At 38.9% G+C, this 17701-nt stretch overlaps 1 protein-coding gene and 1 long non-coding RNA gene across 6 annotated transcripts in view; one reads left to right on the forward strand and one right to left on the reverse strand.

Moving 5' to 3' along the window:
* The window catches only part of LOC146403179 (uncharacterized), a 132480-nt gene that overhangs the window by 79626 nt on the left and 35153 nt on the right, over positions 1–17701 (reverse strand). The gene's annotated exons all lie outside the window — the stretch shown is intronic.
* TMPRSS12 (transmembrane serine protease 12) overlaps positions 1–17701 on the forward strand; it is a 28609-nt gene that overhangs the window by 1007 nt on the left and 9901 nt on the right. The window contains exons 2-3 of the mRNA XM_084955685.1: positions 28–223; positions 13378–13646. Of these exons, the coding sequence (XP_084811811.1) occupies positions 28–223; positions 13378–13646 (465 nt within the window). The remainder of the gene's footprint in view (positions 1–27; positions 224–13377; positions 13647–17701) is intronic.

Below are 17701 nucleotides of genomic sequence, written 5' to 3' on the forward strand. Positions count from 1 at the left end.
TAAATAATATATCATTTTAATTTTTAGATTGTGGATCAGCACCACTTGCGGATACATTCAAGGGGTCTCGGGTTGTAGGGGGCACAGAAGCCCGAATTGGTGCATGGCCATGGATAGTTAGCTTGCAGATTCAATCTGGCAGATTTCTTATTCATGTCTGTGCCGGAAGCTTAGTGAAACATAGATGGGTCCTCACAGCTGCCCACTGCACTAAGGACAGTAGGTATGTATTCAGAACATAATTTCTATTTTATTCTCTTATTTTGAAGTGGTAGAGGACCACCTGACTTTAGCCATGTTCAGTTAAGCCATGTAATTGCAAGTGGCCATGATACTGAATAGTGCACTGAACATTTATTGAAATAAATCCTTTAAGTCAGAGGTCAAAAAACATTATTGGTAAAGACAGTAAAATACTTTAGGCTTTGCAGAAACCTATGGTCTCTGTAACAACTAACTCAGTTCTACCACAGTAGAACCACAGCGGCCACAGATAATATATAACTGAATGAGTGTGCTGTCATCCAATAAAAGTTTATTTATGAACAGCGGAATCTGAACAAAATCCTATTTTGTTATTTTGGGTTTTCTCAAACAATTTAAAAGTGTGAAAAAAACATACTTTTTTCATGGGATGTATAAAAACAAGAGACAGGCCAGATGTGGCCTGTGGGTTGTAGTTTGTCAGCTCTTGCTTTAAATAATGAAGCTTTTCTTTTAACTTTAAAAATTATTATATTGTAATCATGTGTTTGTCTTTCTCATTATTAGATCATGAGATCTTTGAAGACAAGGACTACATGTTTTATTTTGAATTTCTGGTACTAATATAGGAGTCATCCTACTTTATAAGAGACATAATAAATATTTATCGAGTCTTTCGATAATATCAGTCTTGGAGAAATAGGATTTACCACAGTTAGAAAAGAACTTTATGAACTTCCTAAGATTTAAAATGAAGCTCTAAGATAAATACTTTTGAAAACCACGGTAACTGTCATACAGTCCCCGTTTAGTCTCTAATTTTTAAGAGTTGTCTTGGAGAAGAAGGAAAGTCTTTAAGATGAGCTAACAACAACTTCAAAATTCAGCTGAGGGTAACTGGCCTGATGACATAAAGTTTCAATCTTTTACTCTGTATACCACATTTTAAAAATATGCATTTCAATTCCATAACTTGGCCTCCTGAGGAATAGAGATCAGAAAAATGGGAAGCTCTTAATGTATAAACCCAAGGGTACAGAAAAAGATGTAGAAAAAAGTTTCACAGTTAGAAATCAATTTTGTTCTTTCAGGTATGGCTGTCTGACAACTCTTTTCTAACATGCTCTCCTTAAAAACTGCTTGCAACAGCTTTCAAACCTTAAAGCAAGGGAGGAAAAGCCTGCTTGGTATGGTTTGAAGGTCGTTGGAAAAGCTCTTCTCACCTACTAAGTCCTGACATTGTGCCTTTACTGATCTGTTCCTTTGACACGGTGGGAAGAACAGTGCATTTGGAGTGGGGAGACCTGTATCCAACTCCTCCTCCTCTGACACTTTGTGATGCAGTGGCTTTAATTAAGGTTCCAGAACCTACTTGATAATATCACCTTGGTCAAATAATACAGTTTTTTGTTTTTGTTTTTTGTCTTTTGGGGGCTGTACCCACGGCATATGGAAGTGTCTAGGCTAGGGGTCTAATTGGAGCTGTTGCCGCCTGCCTACACCACAGCCACAGCAACACCAGATCCGAGCCACGTCTGCAACCTACACCACAGGCTCACGGCAACACCAGATCCTTAACCCACTGAGCGAGGCCAGGGACCGAACCCACAACCTCATGGTTCCTAGTCAGATTCGTTTCCACTGCGCCATGACGGGAACTCCAAATAACATAGCTTTAAAATAATGCCATTAAAAAAAAATAATGCCATAGAATCTTAAGAGTTCAACGAGGTATTTTAAACCTCTGTCCTGTATATGAATCCTTCTTCAAATACTGAAGTAAAGGGATCTGTAGTCTGAAACAATTATTACTTCAGTGTAATGAGTCAGGTATTTTTTCACACATAATTTTCACTGCTCTTCACGGCCACTCTTTGCTGTAGGGAGATCCTGGCTGGAAAGCAGCAAAATCAGAGGTCATGTCCAGGTGTGTCAGAATGAAAGTCCCCACACATGACCGTAATTATAGCATTTATCTCTCTGCTTGAAACACCTCTTGTGATGATGAACTGCTGCCTTGGGAAATATCGCATTTCAGTTTTGAACAACTTTAATTCTTAGAAGGCTTTGCCTTGTGTTGAACAAAGTGTCCAGGTTTTCATTCTGCCTTCTGACGCCATATATATTAAACCTCATTCATCTTCCAAGCATTTGAAGCTAATGTTCATATGGCACTTAACAGTTCTCAACATTAAATCTTAATGATATTTTTACTCCTTTACTCAACAAACACTTGCTAAATATGGGTTATATACTAGGGACCAGGCGAGGTGCTGAGAAAGTACACATTACAGGGGCAATACATCTCTATTTTTCAGGAGTTTCTGAAGCCTCTGCCACTTTCTATTCGTCCTCACTTCCTAACCCTTGCAGCATCAGTTACGTCTTATTCCTTCTTATAACAACCATTTATCAAAGAGCTGCTCTGAGATTAGGTCCTGTCTAAGGATGCTGCACATAATTCTGTATTTTTTAAAAAGCCCTCCCAGTGGCCCTCTGAGATAACTATTATCTCTGTTTTGCACTTGAGGAATCCAGAGATCAGAGAGATTTGGTAACTTGTCAAGATCACATTGCTGTAAAGTGGCAACCTGTTGATTTAAACCTAGTCTCAAATCTATGCTGTTTCATTATACCTCACTGTCTCTTTAGTATTTTTCAATATTTTCCTCTTACTTCTTCCCTACACCCTTCAAACATGGTTAAGTCACCTGATTGTTATTTAACAAACCCTCCGTGTTTCTGTTCTTCCCTTCACTGTGAGACTCTTCCTAGAAAGACTCCCTTTTGCTTCATCTGCATTGACTCATAAAACCTCATTCGTAGTCTGATCTCTGAGGCCAGTACCCTCTATTAAAGACCCACCTCCGTGCCGAATCCAGTGTCCTCTACCCAGTCTACATCCTTTTTCATCTCTGGAACATTCTGCACAGTGGGTCAGTGCTCTCCTTAAAACTACACATATTTTTTCCATTTTAGGGCCACACTTGCAGCATGGGGAAATTCCCAGGCTAGGGGTCAAATCAGAGCTGCAGCTGCCGGCCTACAACACAGCCACAGCCATGCCAAATCCGAGCCACATCTGTGACCTACACCACAGCTCACGGCAGAAAGTGTGGTCCTCCAACTTCATTCCTATTTTTCAAGATTATTTTGGCTATTTGCAGCCTTTTGATATTCCACATGAATTTTAGGATGGGTTTTTACTTCTGCAAAAACATCATTGGAGGGAGTTCCCATTGTGGCTCAGCTGTAATGAACCTGACTAGAATCCATGACGATGCAAGTTTGATCCCTGGCCCTGCTCAGTGGGTTAAGGATCTAGAGGTGCTGTGAGCTGTGGTGTAGGTCGCAGATGTGGCTCAGATCTGGCATTTGCTGTGGCTGTGGTATAGGTTGGCAGCTGCAGCTCCAATTTGACCCCTTGCCTGAGAACTTCCATATGCTGCAGGTGTGGTCTTAAAAAAATTTGGAATTTTTACAGATATTACATTGAATCTATAGATCATTTTGGGTAGTACTATCATGTTAACAATTTATTAAGTCTTCCAATCCATGAACAAGGTGTATCTTTTCATTTATTTATGTCTTTTTAAATTTCTTTCAGTAGTGTTTTGTATTTTCAGTGTATATAACCTGTTATTTAATCTTGTGGTATGAATATAAATTGAAGTAATATAAATTGATTCAGGCATTCTATGTCTTTTGATTGAAGAATTTAATCTGTTTACATTTGAAGTAATTGTTGAAGGGTAAGGACTTACTGTTTTCTGGTTGTCTTGTAGATCCCTTGCTCCCTACCCTGCTGTCTTTTTTGTGTTTCCATGTCTTTTTGTATTAGTGTGCTCTGACTTCTTTATCATGTTCTCTCATATAATTGTACGTTTTTTTCCTTGAGTTTATCAAGAAGCTTACATAAATGATCTTAAAATTATAACACCCTATTTTAAGCTTTTAACAACTTAATTTCAATAGAATTCCTAAACTTTACACCTGTACTTCTTCTCTACCTCACATTTTTTTTTATTTAATGATTTTTATTTTTTTCCATTATAGCTGGTTTACAGTGTTCTGTCAATTTTCTACTGTACAGCAAGGTAACCCAGTCACACGTACAAATATACATTCTTTTTTTTTTTTTTTTTTTTTTTTTTGCCTTTTTGCCTTTTTGCCATTTCTTGGGCTGCTCCCGCAGCATATGGAGCTTCCCAGGCTAGGGGTCAAATCGGAGATGTAGCCTCTGGCCTACACCAGAGTCACAGCAATGCAGGATCCGAGCCATGTCTGCAACCTACACCACAGCTCACGGCAACTCCGGATCCTTAACCCACTGAGCAAGGCCAGGGATCGAACCCACAACCTCATGGTTCCTAGTTGGATTTGTTAACCATGACGGGAACCCCCATATATGCATTCTTTTTCTCACATTATCATGTTCCATCATAAGTGACTAGATATAGTTCCCACTGCTATACAGCAGGATCTCATTGCTTAACCATTCCAAAGGCAGTAGTTTGCAACTATTAACCCAAAATTCCCAGTCCATCCCACTCCCTCCCCCTCCCCCTCGGCAACCACAAGTCTGTTCTCCATGTCCATGATTTTTTCTGTGGAAAGGTTTGTTTGTGCTGTATATTAGATTTCAGATATAAGTAATATCACATGGTATCTACCTCACATTTTAGATTATTGCTGTTACAGTTTACATATTTCTAATATTTTGTGATGGACTGTTTATAGTTATGGTTATTTTTACTGTATTAATTTCTTTAACTTCTTTTTCTTTTTTTTGGCTGCACCTGCAGCATGTGGATATTATTAGGCCAGAGATTGAACCTGTGCCACAACAGCAACTCAAGATCCTTAACCTGCAGTGCCACAAGGGAATCCTCAATTTCTTTAAATTTTTAAACTGAAGTTGTAAGTGAATTACGCACCACTGTTACCAAATTACAGAATCTAACTTTGACTACACACACACACACACACCACTACCAGTGAGTTTTGTACTACCTTTTTATGTTTTTATGATGTTAAGGAGTGTCCTTTCACTCAAAGAACTTCCTTTAGCATTTCTTGCAAGGATAATCTAGTGGTAACGAAATCTCTCAGCTTTTGTATGTTCAGGAAAGTCTTTATCCAACAACATGCTGCCTACAAGGGGCTCACTTTATCTTTAAAGGCACACATCATTACCCCACCACCACCAAAATCAGGGGTAGTTATACTTGTGTTAAGACAAAACAGACTTTATACATAAAATTGTAAAAAGAGGTCATTATGCAATAATAAAGGGATCAATCCATCAAGAAGATATGATAATTGTAAATATTTATGCATCCATCACTGGAGCACTTAAATATATAAAGCAAAAACTAACAGAAAGAGAAATAAACAGCAATACAATAATAATTAGGGACTTTAATATCCCACTCTTAACAATGGATAGATCATCCAGATAGAGAATCAATAAGGAAACAGTAGATTTAAACAATGCTATAGATCATGGTGAATTTCAGAGACACATCTAGAATGTTCTAACCAACAACAGCAGATTATACATTCTTCTCAAGGGCACATGGAATATTTTCTAGGATAGACCATATATTAGGCCACAAAACAAATCTTAGCAAATTCAAGAAGATTGAAATCAGCTGAGATCTTCTCAGACCACAATGGCATGAAAGTAGAAATCAATAAAAAGAGGAAAATGGAGTTCCCATTGTGGCTCAGTGGGTTACAAACCCAACTAGTATCCATGAGGATGTGGATTTGATCCCTGGCCTTGCTTAGTGGGTTAAGGATCCAGTGTTGCTGTGAGCTGTGGTGTAGGTTGCAGACGTGGCTTGGATCTTTCATTGGTGTGGCTGTGGCATAGGCTGGCAACTGTAGCTCTATTTGACCCCTAGCCAGGGAACTTCCAAATGCTGCAGGTATAGCCTTAAAAAAATAAAAATAAAAGGGAAATTTAAAAGTATCTTGGAGTTCCCCTCGTGGTGCAGTGGTTAACAAATCTGACTAGGAACCATGAAGTTGCAGGTTTGATCCCTGGCCTTGCTCAGTGGGTTAAGGATCTGGCATTGCCGTGAACTGTGGTGTAGGTTGCAGACACGGCTCAGATCCCACATTGCTGTGGCTCTGGTGTAGGCCGGTGGCTACAGCTCCAATTAAACCCCTAGCCTGGGAACCTCCACATGCCGTGGGAGGGCCCTAGAAAAGACAAAAAAAAAAAAAAAAGTATCTTGAGACCAACAAAAACTGGAAACACAATATAATAGGACTTATGAGACACAGCAGAAGCAGTTCTAAGAGGGGAGTTCCTAGGAATAAAAGTTCTTGCTAAGAAGAATATGGATGAACAATAAGGTCCTACTGTATAGCACAGGAAACTATATTCAACATCTTGTGATAACCATAATGAAAAAGAATGTATGTATATGTATAACTGAATCACTTTGCTTTCCAGCAGAAGTTAACAGAGCATTGAAAGTCAGCTATACTTCAATAAAATAAAAGAAGCAAGGAATTCTGTGGTGGCACAGTCGGTTAAGAACCTGATGATGTCACTGCTGTGGCATGGGTTAAATCCCTGGCCCAGGAACTTCTGCATACCACAGGTGTGGTTCCCTCCCCCCAAAATAAAAGCAAGATCCAAAATAAACAACCTAACTGTACACCTTAAGGAACTAGAAAAAGAACAAAGAGCCTACAATTAAGAAGGAAGGAAATAATAAAGATTAGGGCAGCAATAAATGAAATAGAGAACAGAAGAACAATATAAAAGATTAACCAAACCAAGAGTTGGTTCTTTGGAAAGATAAATAAAATTGACAACCCCTTAGCTAGATTTATGAAGGAAAAAAAGAGAGAGGACCCCAAAAAGTTATAAATGAAAATGGAGACATTACAACGTATACCACAGAAATACAAAGAATTATTTAAGAGGCTACTATGGAACGACTAGATACCAACAAACTAGACAACCTAGAAGTAAGGGGGAAATTCTTAGAAACATAAAATCTAATAAAAATGAGGGAGAAATAGAAGATCTGCATATATCAATTATTAGTAAGGGGACTGAGTCAGTAATAAAAAAGTTCTCAAAGAAGAAAAGCCCAGGACCATGGCTTCTTTGGTGAATTTTACCAAACATTTAAAGAATTAACACCAATCCTTTTTGAACTTTTATAGAAAATTGAAGAGGAAGGAACCTCCCAAATGCATTTTACGAGGTCTAGCATTACTGTGATACCAGAGGGGGATAAGGATACTAATAGAAAACTACAGACCAATATCCTTGATGAATATTTATGAAAAAGTTCTCAATGAAACACTAGCAAACAAAACTCAGCAGCCCATTAAAAGGATTATTCATGGAGCTCTCTTGCAGCACACTGGGCTAAGGATCCAGTGTTGTCACTGCAGTAGCTTGGGTTGCTGCTGTGGCACAGGTTTGATCCCTGGCCTGGGAACTTTTGCATACCATGAACACAGCCAAAAATAAAGAAGTAAAAATGGATCATTTACCATGGTCAAGAGGCATTTATCTCTGGGATGAAAGGATAGTTCAGTATATGCAAATCACTGTGATATAGCGGTAGAATGAAAGAAAAGAATCACAGGATCATCTCAAGAGCCACAGAAAAAGTGGCTGACAAAATTCACCATCTATTAATGATAAAACACTTAACAAATCAGGCAAAGAGGGAACATATCTGGACATAATAAAAACCATATATGACAACCTCACAGTTAATATCATGCTCAATGGTGAAAGGCTGAAAGTTTTTCCTCTAAGATCAGGAATATGACAAAGGTGCCCACTCTCACCACTCCTATTCAACATAGTATTGGAAGTCCTAGCTAGAGTGATAAGGCAAATAAAAGGAATGCGAACTAGAAAAGAAGAAGTAAAATTGTTTCTACTTTGCAGGTGACATGATTGTATATATAGAAAATCCCAAAGACTTAACCAAAAAACTGTTGGAACTAATCAATGAATTCAGTTGCAGGATACAAAATTTAAAAATTCAGTAGTGGAGTTCCCATTGTGGCTCAGCAGGTTTAGAACCCAACATAGTGCCTGTGAGATGTGGGTTCAATCCCTGGCCTCATTCAGTGGGCTAAGGATCTGTCGTTACTACAAGCTGCAGCACAGTATGCAGATGGGGCTCAGATCCAGCATTGTTGTGGTGTAGGCCTCAGCTACAGCTCTGATTAGACCCCTAGTCTGGGAACTTCCATATGCCGTAGGTATGGCCATAAAAAGAGAAGAAAAAATCAGTAGCATTTCTACACATTAAAAATGATTTCTCGGGAGTTCCCGTCGTGGCGCAGTGGTTAACGAATCCGACTAGGAACCATGAGGTTGCGGGTTCGGTCCCTGCCCTTGCTCAGTGGGTTAACGATCCGGCGTTGCCATGAGCTGTGGTGTAGGTCGCAGACGAGGCTTGGATCCCGTTGCTGTGGCTCTGGCGTAGGCCGGTGGCTACAGCTCCGATTCGACCCCTAGCCTGGGAACCTCCATATGCCGCAGGAGCGGCCCAAGAAATAGCAACAACAACAAAAGACAAAAAGACAAAAAAAAAAAAAAAAAAAAAAAAAAAAGATTTCTCTGAAAAAGAAATAAAATCACTGAAATCACTGATTACCCTTACAACAGCATCAAAAATAATAAAATACTTCATAATAAATTTAACCAAGAAGACAAAAGATTTCTACTCTGAAAACTGCGAGACATTTATGAAAGACATCAAAGAAGACACAAGCAAGTGGAAAGGTGTGTTCATAGATTGGAAGAATTAACGTTGTTCAACTGTTAATACTGTCAAAAGCCTACCATAGATTCAATACAATCCCTATCAAGATTCCAATGATAATTTTTAACAGAAATAGACAAGACACTCCTAAAATTTATATAAGTAGTTCCCTAGTAGGGCAGTGGGTTAGGGATCCAGTGATATCACTGCAGTGGCTTGAATCACTGCTGTGGTACGGGTTTGATCCCTGGCCTGGGAATATCCACATACCATGAGAGCAGCCAAAATAAAATTTAAAAATTATATGAAACCACAAAAGACCCTGCATAGCCAAATAAATCCTGAGAAAGAAGAAAGTAGAGGCGTCACACTTTTTGATTTCAAGCTAAAACTAAAGCTATAGTAATTAAAACAGTATGGTACTGACATAAAAACAAATAGACAATGGAACAGAATTGATAGCCCAGAAAAAAACCCCCAAGCATATACAGTCAACTAATAATTGACAGTAGAACCAAGCATACTCAATGGAGAAAAGAAAGTCTTTTCAATAAATGGTCCTGGGAAAACTGGATGTTCACATGCAAAAGAATGAAACTTGACCTTTATTTAACATCATTAACAAAAATTAAGTCAAAATAGACCAGCAACTTAAATATAAGACCCAAAACCATGAAACTCCTAGAAGAAAACAAAGGGAGAAAACCTCCTTGACATGGGTCTTGGTAGTGCTTTTTTTGGAAATCACTCCTAAAGCACAAGCAACAAAATAAAAAATAAGTGGAATTAAATCAAACTAAAAAACCCACACAAAATAATAAACCATGAACAAAGTGAAAAAACAACATAGGGGAAAAATATTTGCTGGAAGGGGTTAATACCCAAAATATATAAAGAACTCATGCAACTCAACAGCAAAAATAAAGAGTCCTTTTTTTTTTTTTTCCTTTTAGGGCCACACCTGTGGCATATGGAAGTTCCCAGGTTAGGAATTGGAGCTGCAGCTGCTGGCCCGCTCCACAGCCACAGCAACAGGGGATCTGAGCTGCATGTGCAACCTATACTGCAGCTCATGGCAACACCAGATGCTTAACCCACTGAGCGGGGCCAGGGACCGAACCAGCATCCTCATGGATACTAGTCAGGCTCGTTACCAATGAGCAACAATAGGAACTCCAATAATCCAATTTTTTTTTCTTTTTCTTTTTTGGCTGCTCCATGGCTAATGGAACTCCCAGGCCAGGCATCAGATCTGAGCCACAGTCAAGACTTAAGCCACAGTTGCAGCAACACTGGATCCTTATCCCACTATGCCAGGCTGGGATCAAACCTGCATCCCAGTGCTCCCAAGATGCTGCCCATCCTATTGTACCACAGCAGGAACTCCAATAATCCAGTTTTTGAAATGAGTAAAGGATCTGAATAGGTATTTTTCCAAAGAAGATATGAATGGCCAAGAGTTACATAAAAAGAGGCTCAATTTACTGATCATTAGGGAAATGCAAATTAAAACCACAAGGAAATATCACTTCACAACTGTTAGAATGGCCATCATCAAAGAAAAATAGGAAAGGGAGTTCCCATTGTGACTCAGCAGATTACTCACCTGACTAGTATCCGTGAGTATGCAGGTTTGATCCCTGGCCTTGCCCGGTGGGTTAAGGATCCGGTGTTGCTGTGAGCTATGGTATAAGTCGCAGATTTGACTCAGATCCAGTGTGGCTGTGGCTTAGGCCGGCAGCTGCAGCTCCAATTTGACCCCTAGCCTGGGAACTTCCATGTGCCACAGGTACAGCCCTAAAAAGCAAAAAAAAAAAAAAAAGAAAAGAAAAGAAAAGAGAGAGATAACAAATGCTAGTATGGATGTGGATAAAAGGGAATACTTGTTATTGCTGCCGGGAAAGTAAACTGGTACATGTACTATGGAAAATAGTATGGAGGTTCATCAAAAAATTAAAAATAGTACTATCACATAATCCAGCAATTCTACTTCTGGGTATATATCCAAAGGAAATGAAAACACAAACTTGAAAAGATATTTGCACCTTCACGTTCATAGCAGGATTCTCTACAATAGCGAAGACATGGAAATAATGGAAATGTCCATTGTTGGATGAATAAATAAAGAAGTAGAGAAGTGTGCATGTTTTTAAAATTCAGCCATAAAAATGAGGAAGTCCTACCATTTGCAACAATGTAGATGGAACTTAAAAGCAATATGCTAAGTGAAATAAGTCAAACAGAGCAAGACAAATATATATATTGAACAATTTCAGTTATAAGTAGAATCTAATAAAAACAAAAAATCCCCACCAAACTCAGAGAAAAGGAGATGAGATTTGTGGTTACCAGAGCTGTGGGGTGGAGGGAGGGGGATATTGGAGGAAGGTGGCCAAAAGGTACAAACCTGCATCGTAAGATAAATAAGGACGAGGGATGTAACGTCCACCATGATGACTAGTTAACATGCTGCATGAAATACAGGAACCAGAGTAGATTCTAAGTGTCTCAAACAAGGAGAATTTTTTTCTTTCCTTTTCTATTATATCTATATGAGAGAGTGGATGTTAACTAAACCTATCGTGGTAATCATTTTACAATGCATGTTAAACCAACATGCAGTACACCTGAAACTTGTACATCGATGTATGGTCAACTATTTACCAATAAAACTAGAAAAAAATTTTTTATTATTTTTTTTGATGATGTTTGCAAGCCTGTATAAGTTCCCAGCAAAGATCAACCCTGCACCACAGTAGCGACGCAAGCCATGGCAGTGGCAATGCAAGATCCTTAGCCTGCTGTGCCACCAGGGAACTCCAAAGTGGAAAAAAGTTAATTTAAAAAAGAGAGATTGTGTATGTTTGGAAAAGAAAAATTTTTTAGAGGTTACCCAGTCCACTTTTAAGATAGAGAAGTCTCTTTGTTTCTTTGGAATCAATTTTAGGAAGTAGAATGAATTGCAGTGTCAAACACAATGCAACTTTTATAGGCTATTGATACATGTTGCCAAAGTGCCCCTCTAGCTATACTTTAACCAATAAGTATGAGTACCTTTGTTCCTTTGACGTTTTAAGTACTGAGCATTGTCATCAAACACACACACACACACACACACACACACACTCTCTCTCTCTCTCTCTCTCTCTCTCTCTCTCTCTCTCTCTCTCTCTCTCTGTGGAAGGGTGAAAGGAAGTTCAGCATTTGTAAACAATAGGGTAGAAAGTAAACGTTTCTCCTTCTGAATCCAGTTTCAGATGCAATAACTATTAACCACGCGGGGTTTTAATTGTTGATTTTTGAACACAGAAGATTTCTTGGTTTTGGTTTGCTTTTTGTTTGCTTTTTGCTTTTTAAAGACTGTCAAGATCCATTAGTTGCTTCTTTTATATTTAGTGTCATGCTTTGTAAAGTCCTTTCTCACAGAGATGGAGTCCAGTGGAATGTTCCAAGTTGCTCAGATAGAATTACAAAAAGGCACAAAGTGTGTTTTCACAGGGATAGAATCCACTGGAATGTATAAAGTTCTTTCTCATGTCAATGTTATATATTCATCTGTGTTTTCTTGCTGGTTTAATTTTTAAATTTATCCTAATTTAATATCCAAATGTTTCATTCTTTCAAAAATTTACAAAAGTAGAGGGAATAGTTTAGTGAATTTCCACATATGTATTATGCAGCTGCAGTTCATCCATTCACGCCTGATCTTAATCATCTTTATCCTCACCAACGACCCCTCCAATTTCTCTCTCTCTCTCTTTTTTTTTTTTTTTTTTTTGCTTTTTAGGGCTGCACTTGCAGCATATGCAAGTTCCCAGGCTAGGGACTGAATCAGAGCTGCAGCAGCCAGCCTACACTGCAGCTCACTGCAACGCTGGATCCTTAACCCACTGAGCAAGGCCAGGGATTGAACCCGCATCCTCCTGGGTACTAGTCAGGTTTATTACCACTGAGCCATGACGGGAACTCCCGCCCTCCAGTTATTCTGAAGGGAATCTCAGACATATCACTTTATGTATCTCTGAAAGACAAGAAGTTTTTATTTAAAAGATTTGTGTATTTAAATATTTAATACATTTGGAGTTCATTTTAGTGGTTGGTATTTTTTAGGGATTTTGTTTCACTTTTCAAACTAGTTAGCTAGTTGTCCCAATACCATTTATTTGTCCGCTGCTGAGAAGTGCTACTATATATTAAATTCTCACGTGCTTGAAAGCTGTTTGGGACTTTCTGTCTCATTGATCTTCTCCTTTCTTACATCATTAAATTTAGGTTTGACTTGATACAACTTTGTCACATGAAAGTAGGATTACCTTTTTCGTTCTTAATCTAATGTGAGAAAAAAAATAGTGGGAGATTAAGACTATTTATTTAAATAACCATGTTTATAATCAGAACATTTACTTTCTTTCAGAGATCCTGTAAAGTGGAGAGCTGTGATTGGAACTAATAACATAGATGGGACGCAGCCACAGACCAAGAATATCCAGGTTAAAGCGATCATTATCCATCCAGACTTCGACACGGAATCTTATGTAAATGATATCGCGCTTTTTCATTTAAAAAAAGCAGTGAGGTATAATGATTATATTCAGCCTATTTGTCTACCTTTTGGTGTTTTCAAAAAACTGAACCGAAACACCAAGTGTTTTATAAGTGGCTGGGGAAGAACAAAAGAAGAAGGTAATTATAATCTGAATTTTGTTGCTACAGATTTTCTTGATTATTGGCAGAGCCTGAACCCTTTTATACATGTCTTTATCTCTTTATATAATGAGTTTGAACAACAGATCTTTATAAACTGGTGAAAAGGAACATCTTTTTAAATTTTCTGCGCGTTTTCTTCCTTGTGGAAGAGAGAAGATTATCCTCCAAAGCAGACAGACTTCCTTTTGTTACACCTGCCAAGATACTTAATTAAACCTTTCCACATTCTCAGAGGAGTGTTGGTTCCCAGTGTTGCTATAATTTCTGAGACACACAGGTGATGAAGCAAGCTCTGTAGCCAATTTGCTTACCTTAATAGTATGCTTCTAGCTTTACGGAATCAAATTTAGCGTCCTTTTTGTTTAGTGCACTGTTTAGCATCCAGTGGCTTGATGGCATGCATGTATTTCCTTTCATGCAAAAAGGGGCCCTCATTGTTGACTGACTGAACTAATGGGAGGAATTAAGAAATGTAGAAAACAGTCTCCGCCTTTGGTAATAACAGCTACCGTTTGGGAGCATTTACCCTGTTTTAAATATATAACTTTATTTTACCTTACCCTCCCAATACACCTATTAGGGAGTTAATGTTACTATTCCCCTTTAACAGACCAGGGATTGTGAATCTTACAGGTTGAGAAGCTGAGACTCAAATATCAAGTCTTTTTCTTTTTTTTCCAAAGCCTGGAAATTTAAGAACTCCATTAAGTACAGTCTGCTCCTGAGGGAAGCAAAGTCTAGTAGCGATATACAAGACCAAGTACTGAGTGACACTTTTTTTTCCTGTTTTACACCAAACTTCGCCATTTAAATATTTGTAGGATATTTAGATAGGCGAGAAATAAATGTATGAAAAGTATGTGAATTATTTTCTTTTTTCCCCTCTGTGAATACCTTCTAAGGAAGGAAAGGAAAGTGACATGATGTGGCAAAAAGAGCATGGGCTTTAGAGTCACAGACCTAAGTCTGAATCTCAGCCTAGCCATGCTAGCTGAATTATCAGGGGCAAGTTACTGAATCTTTAACAACAATTAGAACAACGATGATAGGAGCAACTACCATTTATTCAGGGCTAGGTGCTAAATAAAATGCTAAGCATTTTAATGTATTTCTCATTTAATGCCCCTGACAACACTATGAGAAATATAACCTGGATGAATAAACTGAGGTTTAAAGAAATTAAATAAATTGCCCAAAGTTACACAGCTAACTTAGTGAGAAGTCAAAAATTCAAGCCCAAGATTGGCCTGCCTCAAAACGCGTATGTTTCCATTGTATTATGTCATCTCTCACAATGTCATGCATTTTTATGATCTATAAGGTAAGAGCAACAATATCTATCCAAGAGCTGTTTTGAGGATTATATTGGCTCTCCAGCAAAGTGGTAAATTACACACACCAACCTTCCCACTGAAAATTATTATTATTATTATTATTATTTGCTTTTTAGGGCCACGCCTGCAGCATATGGAAGTTCCCAGGCTGGGGGTCGAACTGGAGGTACAGCTGCTGGCCTACGTCACAGCCACAGCAACTCGGGATCTGAGCCACATCTGCGACCTACACCACAGCTCATGGCAACGCTGGATCCTTAATCCACTGAGCAAGGCCAGGGATTGAACCCGCATCCTCAGGGATACTAGTCGGATTTGTCTGCATTGTGCCACAATGGGAACTCCCCACTGAAAATTATTAAAGAGGGAAAATACACAGGTCAAGGACTGAGTGTGAGGATGGAAACAGATGTAACTGGAGCCTCCTTCCCTTAGAGTAGCTATTGCTCTTTATCTCTTCCTTTCACCCTTCCTACATCAGGGCTGTCACCTTCCAAATACATGTTTTATTCTTCATTCAAGTTTTCAGTTTCTGTATCTTTCATTTTTTCCCAATAGCCACCATATTGTTGGAATTGCTAATTCAAACAACCTAAATCTTTACTAATTTTTCATCTGCTTAATATGCCAATAATAATTAAAAAGGAGTTGGAGTTCCCATTGTGGTTCAGTGGGTTACCAACTCAACTAGTATCCAGGAGGAGGTGGGTTCGATCCCTGGCCTCACTCAGTGGGTTAAGGGATCTAGTGTTGCTGTGAGCCATGGTGTAGGTCACAAACGCAGCTCAAATCCCTGAGTTGCTGTGGCTGTGGCTGTGGCTGGCAGCTGCAGCTCCAATTAGACCCCTAGGCTGGAAACTTCCACATGCCTCAGGTTTAGCCCTAAAAAGAAAAAAAAAAAGGAGTTGTGTTAAAATTCCCTACATCATAGGGACTATGCCACAGTCTAAGCACTTTCTCTTATGGAAGGAGTGAAGTAAAACAATAGGAAATCAATACACCAAGTAAATTTAATTAAATGAAGGCTGGTATCACTATGCAGCTAGCAGACAAAACAGACATTTAGAAAAAATTCAACTCACTAGGAAGACAGAGGAGTTTTAGATTTGTGAGGCTAATAATAAACAGGATCCAGATAATATTAAAATAAAATAGGTAGAATTATATGACAAACATTATAACTTCCCTATGATAGTAAATAATTTTAACAAAATTAGTAAAGATTTAGAGTTTTATAGAAAAGAAACTCACAGACTTGGAGAACAGACTTGTGGTTGCCAAAGGGAAAGGGAGGGAGTGGGATGGACTGGGAGTCTGGGGTTAATAGATGCAAACTATTGCATTTGGCGTGGATAAGTAATGAGAACCTACTGTATAGTACAGGGAACTATATCTAATCACTTGTGATGGAACATGATGGAGGGTAATGTGAGAAAAAGAATATATATATATATATATTTATGACTGGTTCTCTTTTCTGTACAGTAGAAATTGACAGGCGACTGTAAATCAACCATAATGAAAAATAAAAATCATATAAACTTAAAAAAAAGATTGAGAGTGTTTAAATTAGCAAGCTTGATTTAATAGATAAATCAGAAAATAATGCACCCCCAAATCAGGGAATTTCATCCTTCCTTTTCTTTATTTTTTTTAGGGCTGAACCCATGGCATATGGAAATTCCCAGGCTAGGGGTCAAATTGGAGCTGCAGCCACAACCCTATACCACAGCCCACGGCAACAATGGATCCGTAACTCACTGAGCAGGACCAGGGATCAAACCTTCGTCCTCATGGATACTAGTCAAGTTTGTTACCACTGAGCCACAACTGGAACTCCTCACTTTTGTTTTGTTTTGTCTTTTTGCCTTTTCTAGGGCCACTTCCCGCGGCACATGGAGGTTTCCAGGCTAAGGGTCTAATGGGAGCTGTAGCCACCAGCCTACGCCACAGCCACAACAATGCGGAATCCAAGCCACATCTGCAACCTACACCACAGCTCACGGCAACACCAGATCTTTAACCCACTGAGCAAGGCCAAGGATCCAACCCGAAACTTCATGGTTCCTAGTCAGATTTGTTAACCCCTGAGCCACAATAGGAACTCCCCTCACTTTTTCAATTACAGGCAAAACTTCTATAAATACTGACCACTTACTAGGCCATAAAGCAAATCTCAAAGTTCAAAGGATACCTAATATACAGACCACATACTCTGATTACAATTAAATGAGAAACAGTCAGAGAGCTGAGGATTTTGGCTATGATCGCATAAGGAGATTGGCAAAACCTCTTCCCTCAATGTAAATATGAACTGGACAAAATTGTCAAAAGCAACCCTTTCAGAGCCCTGGAAATCAAGCAAAATACAAAACAAACTGAGAAGCATTTGTTCATTATAAACAGTTAGAAATTTGGCTAAAAATAAGAATTTACAGGAGTTCCTGTCATGGCGCAGTGGTTAACGAATCCGATTAGGAACCATGAGGTTGCGGGTTCAGTCCCTGCCCTTGCTCAGTGGGTTAACGATCTGGCGTTGCCGTGAGCTGTGGTGTAGGTTGCAGACACGGCTCAGATCCTGAGTTGCTGTGGCTCAGGTGTAGGCCGGTGGCTACAGCTCCGATTGGACCCCTAGCCTGGGAACCTCCATATGCCACAGGAGTGGGCCAAGAAATAGCAAAAAGACAAAAAAAAAAA

This window comes from Sus scrofa, chromosome 5, assembly GCF_054392235.1.
Source record: "Sus scrofa isolate SSC_HxYL_T2T_F1_AM1 chromosome 5, Sscrofa_HxYL_maternal_Yorkshire_Landrace_v2.0, whole genome shotgun sequence".
In the NCBI taxonomy this organism is placed as follows: domain Eukaryota; kingdom Metazoa; phylum Chordata; class Mammalia; order Artiodactyla; family Suidae; genus Sus; species Sus scrofa.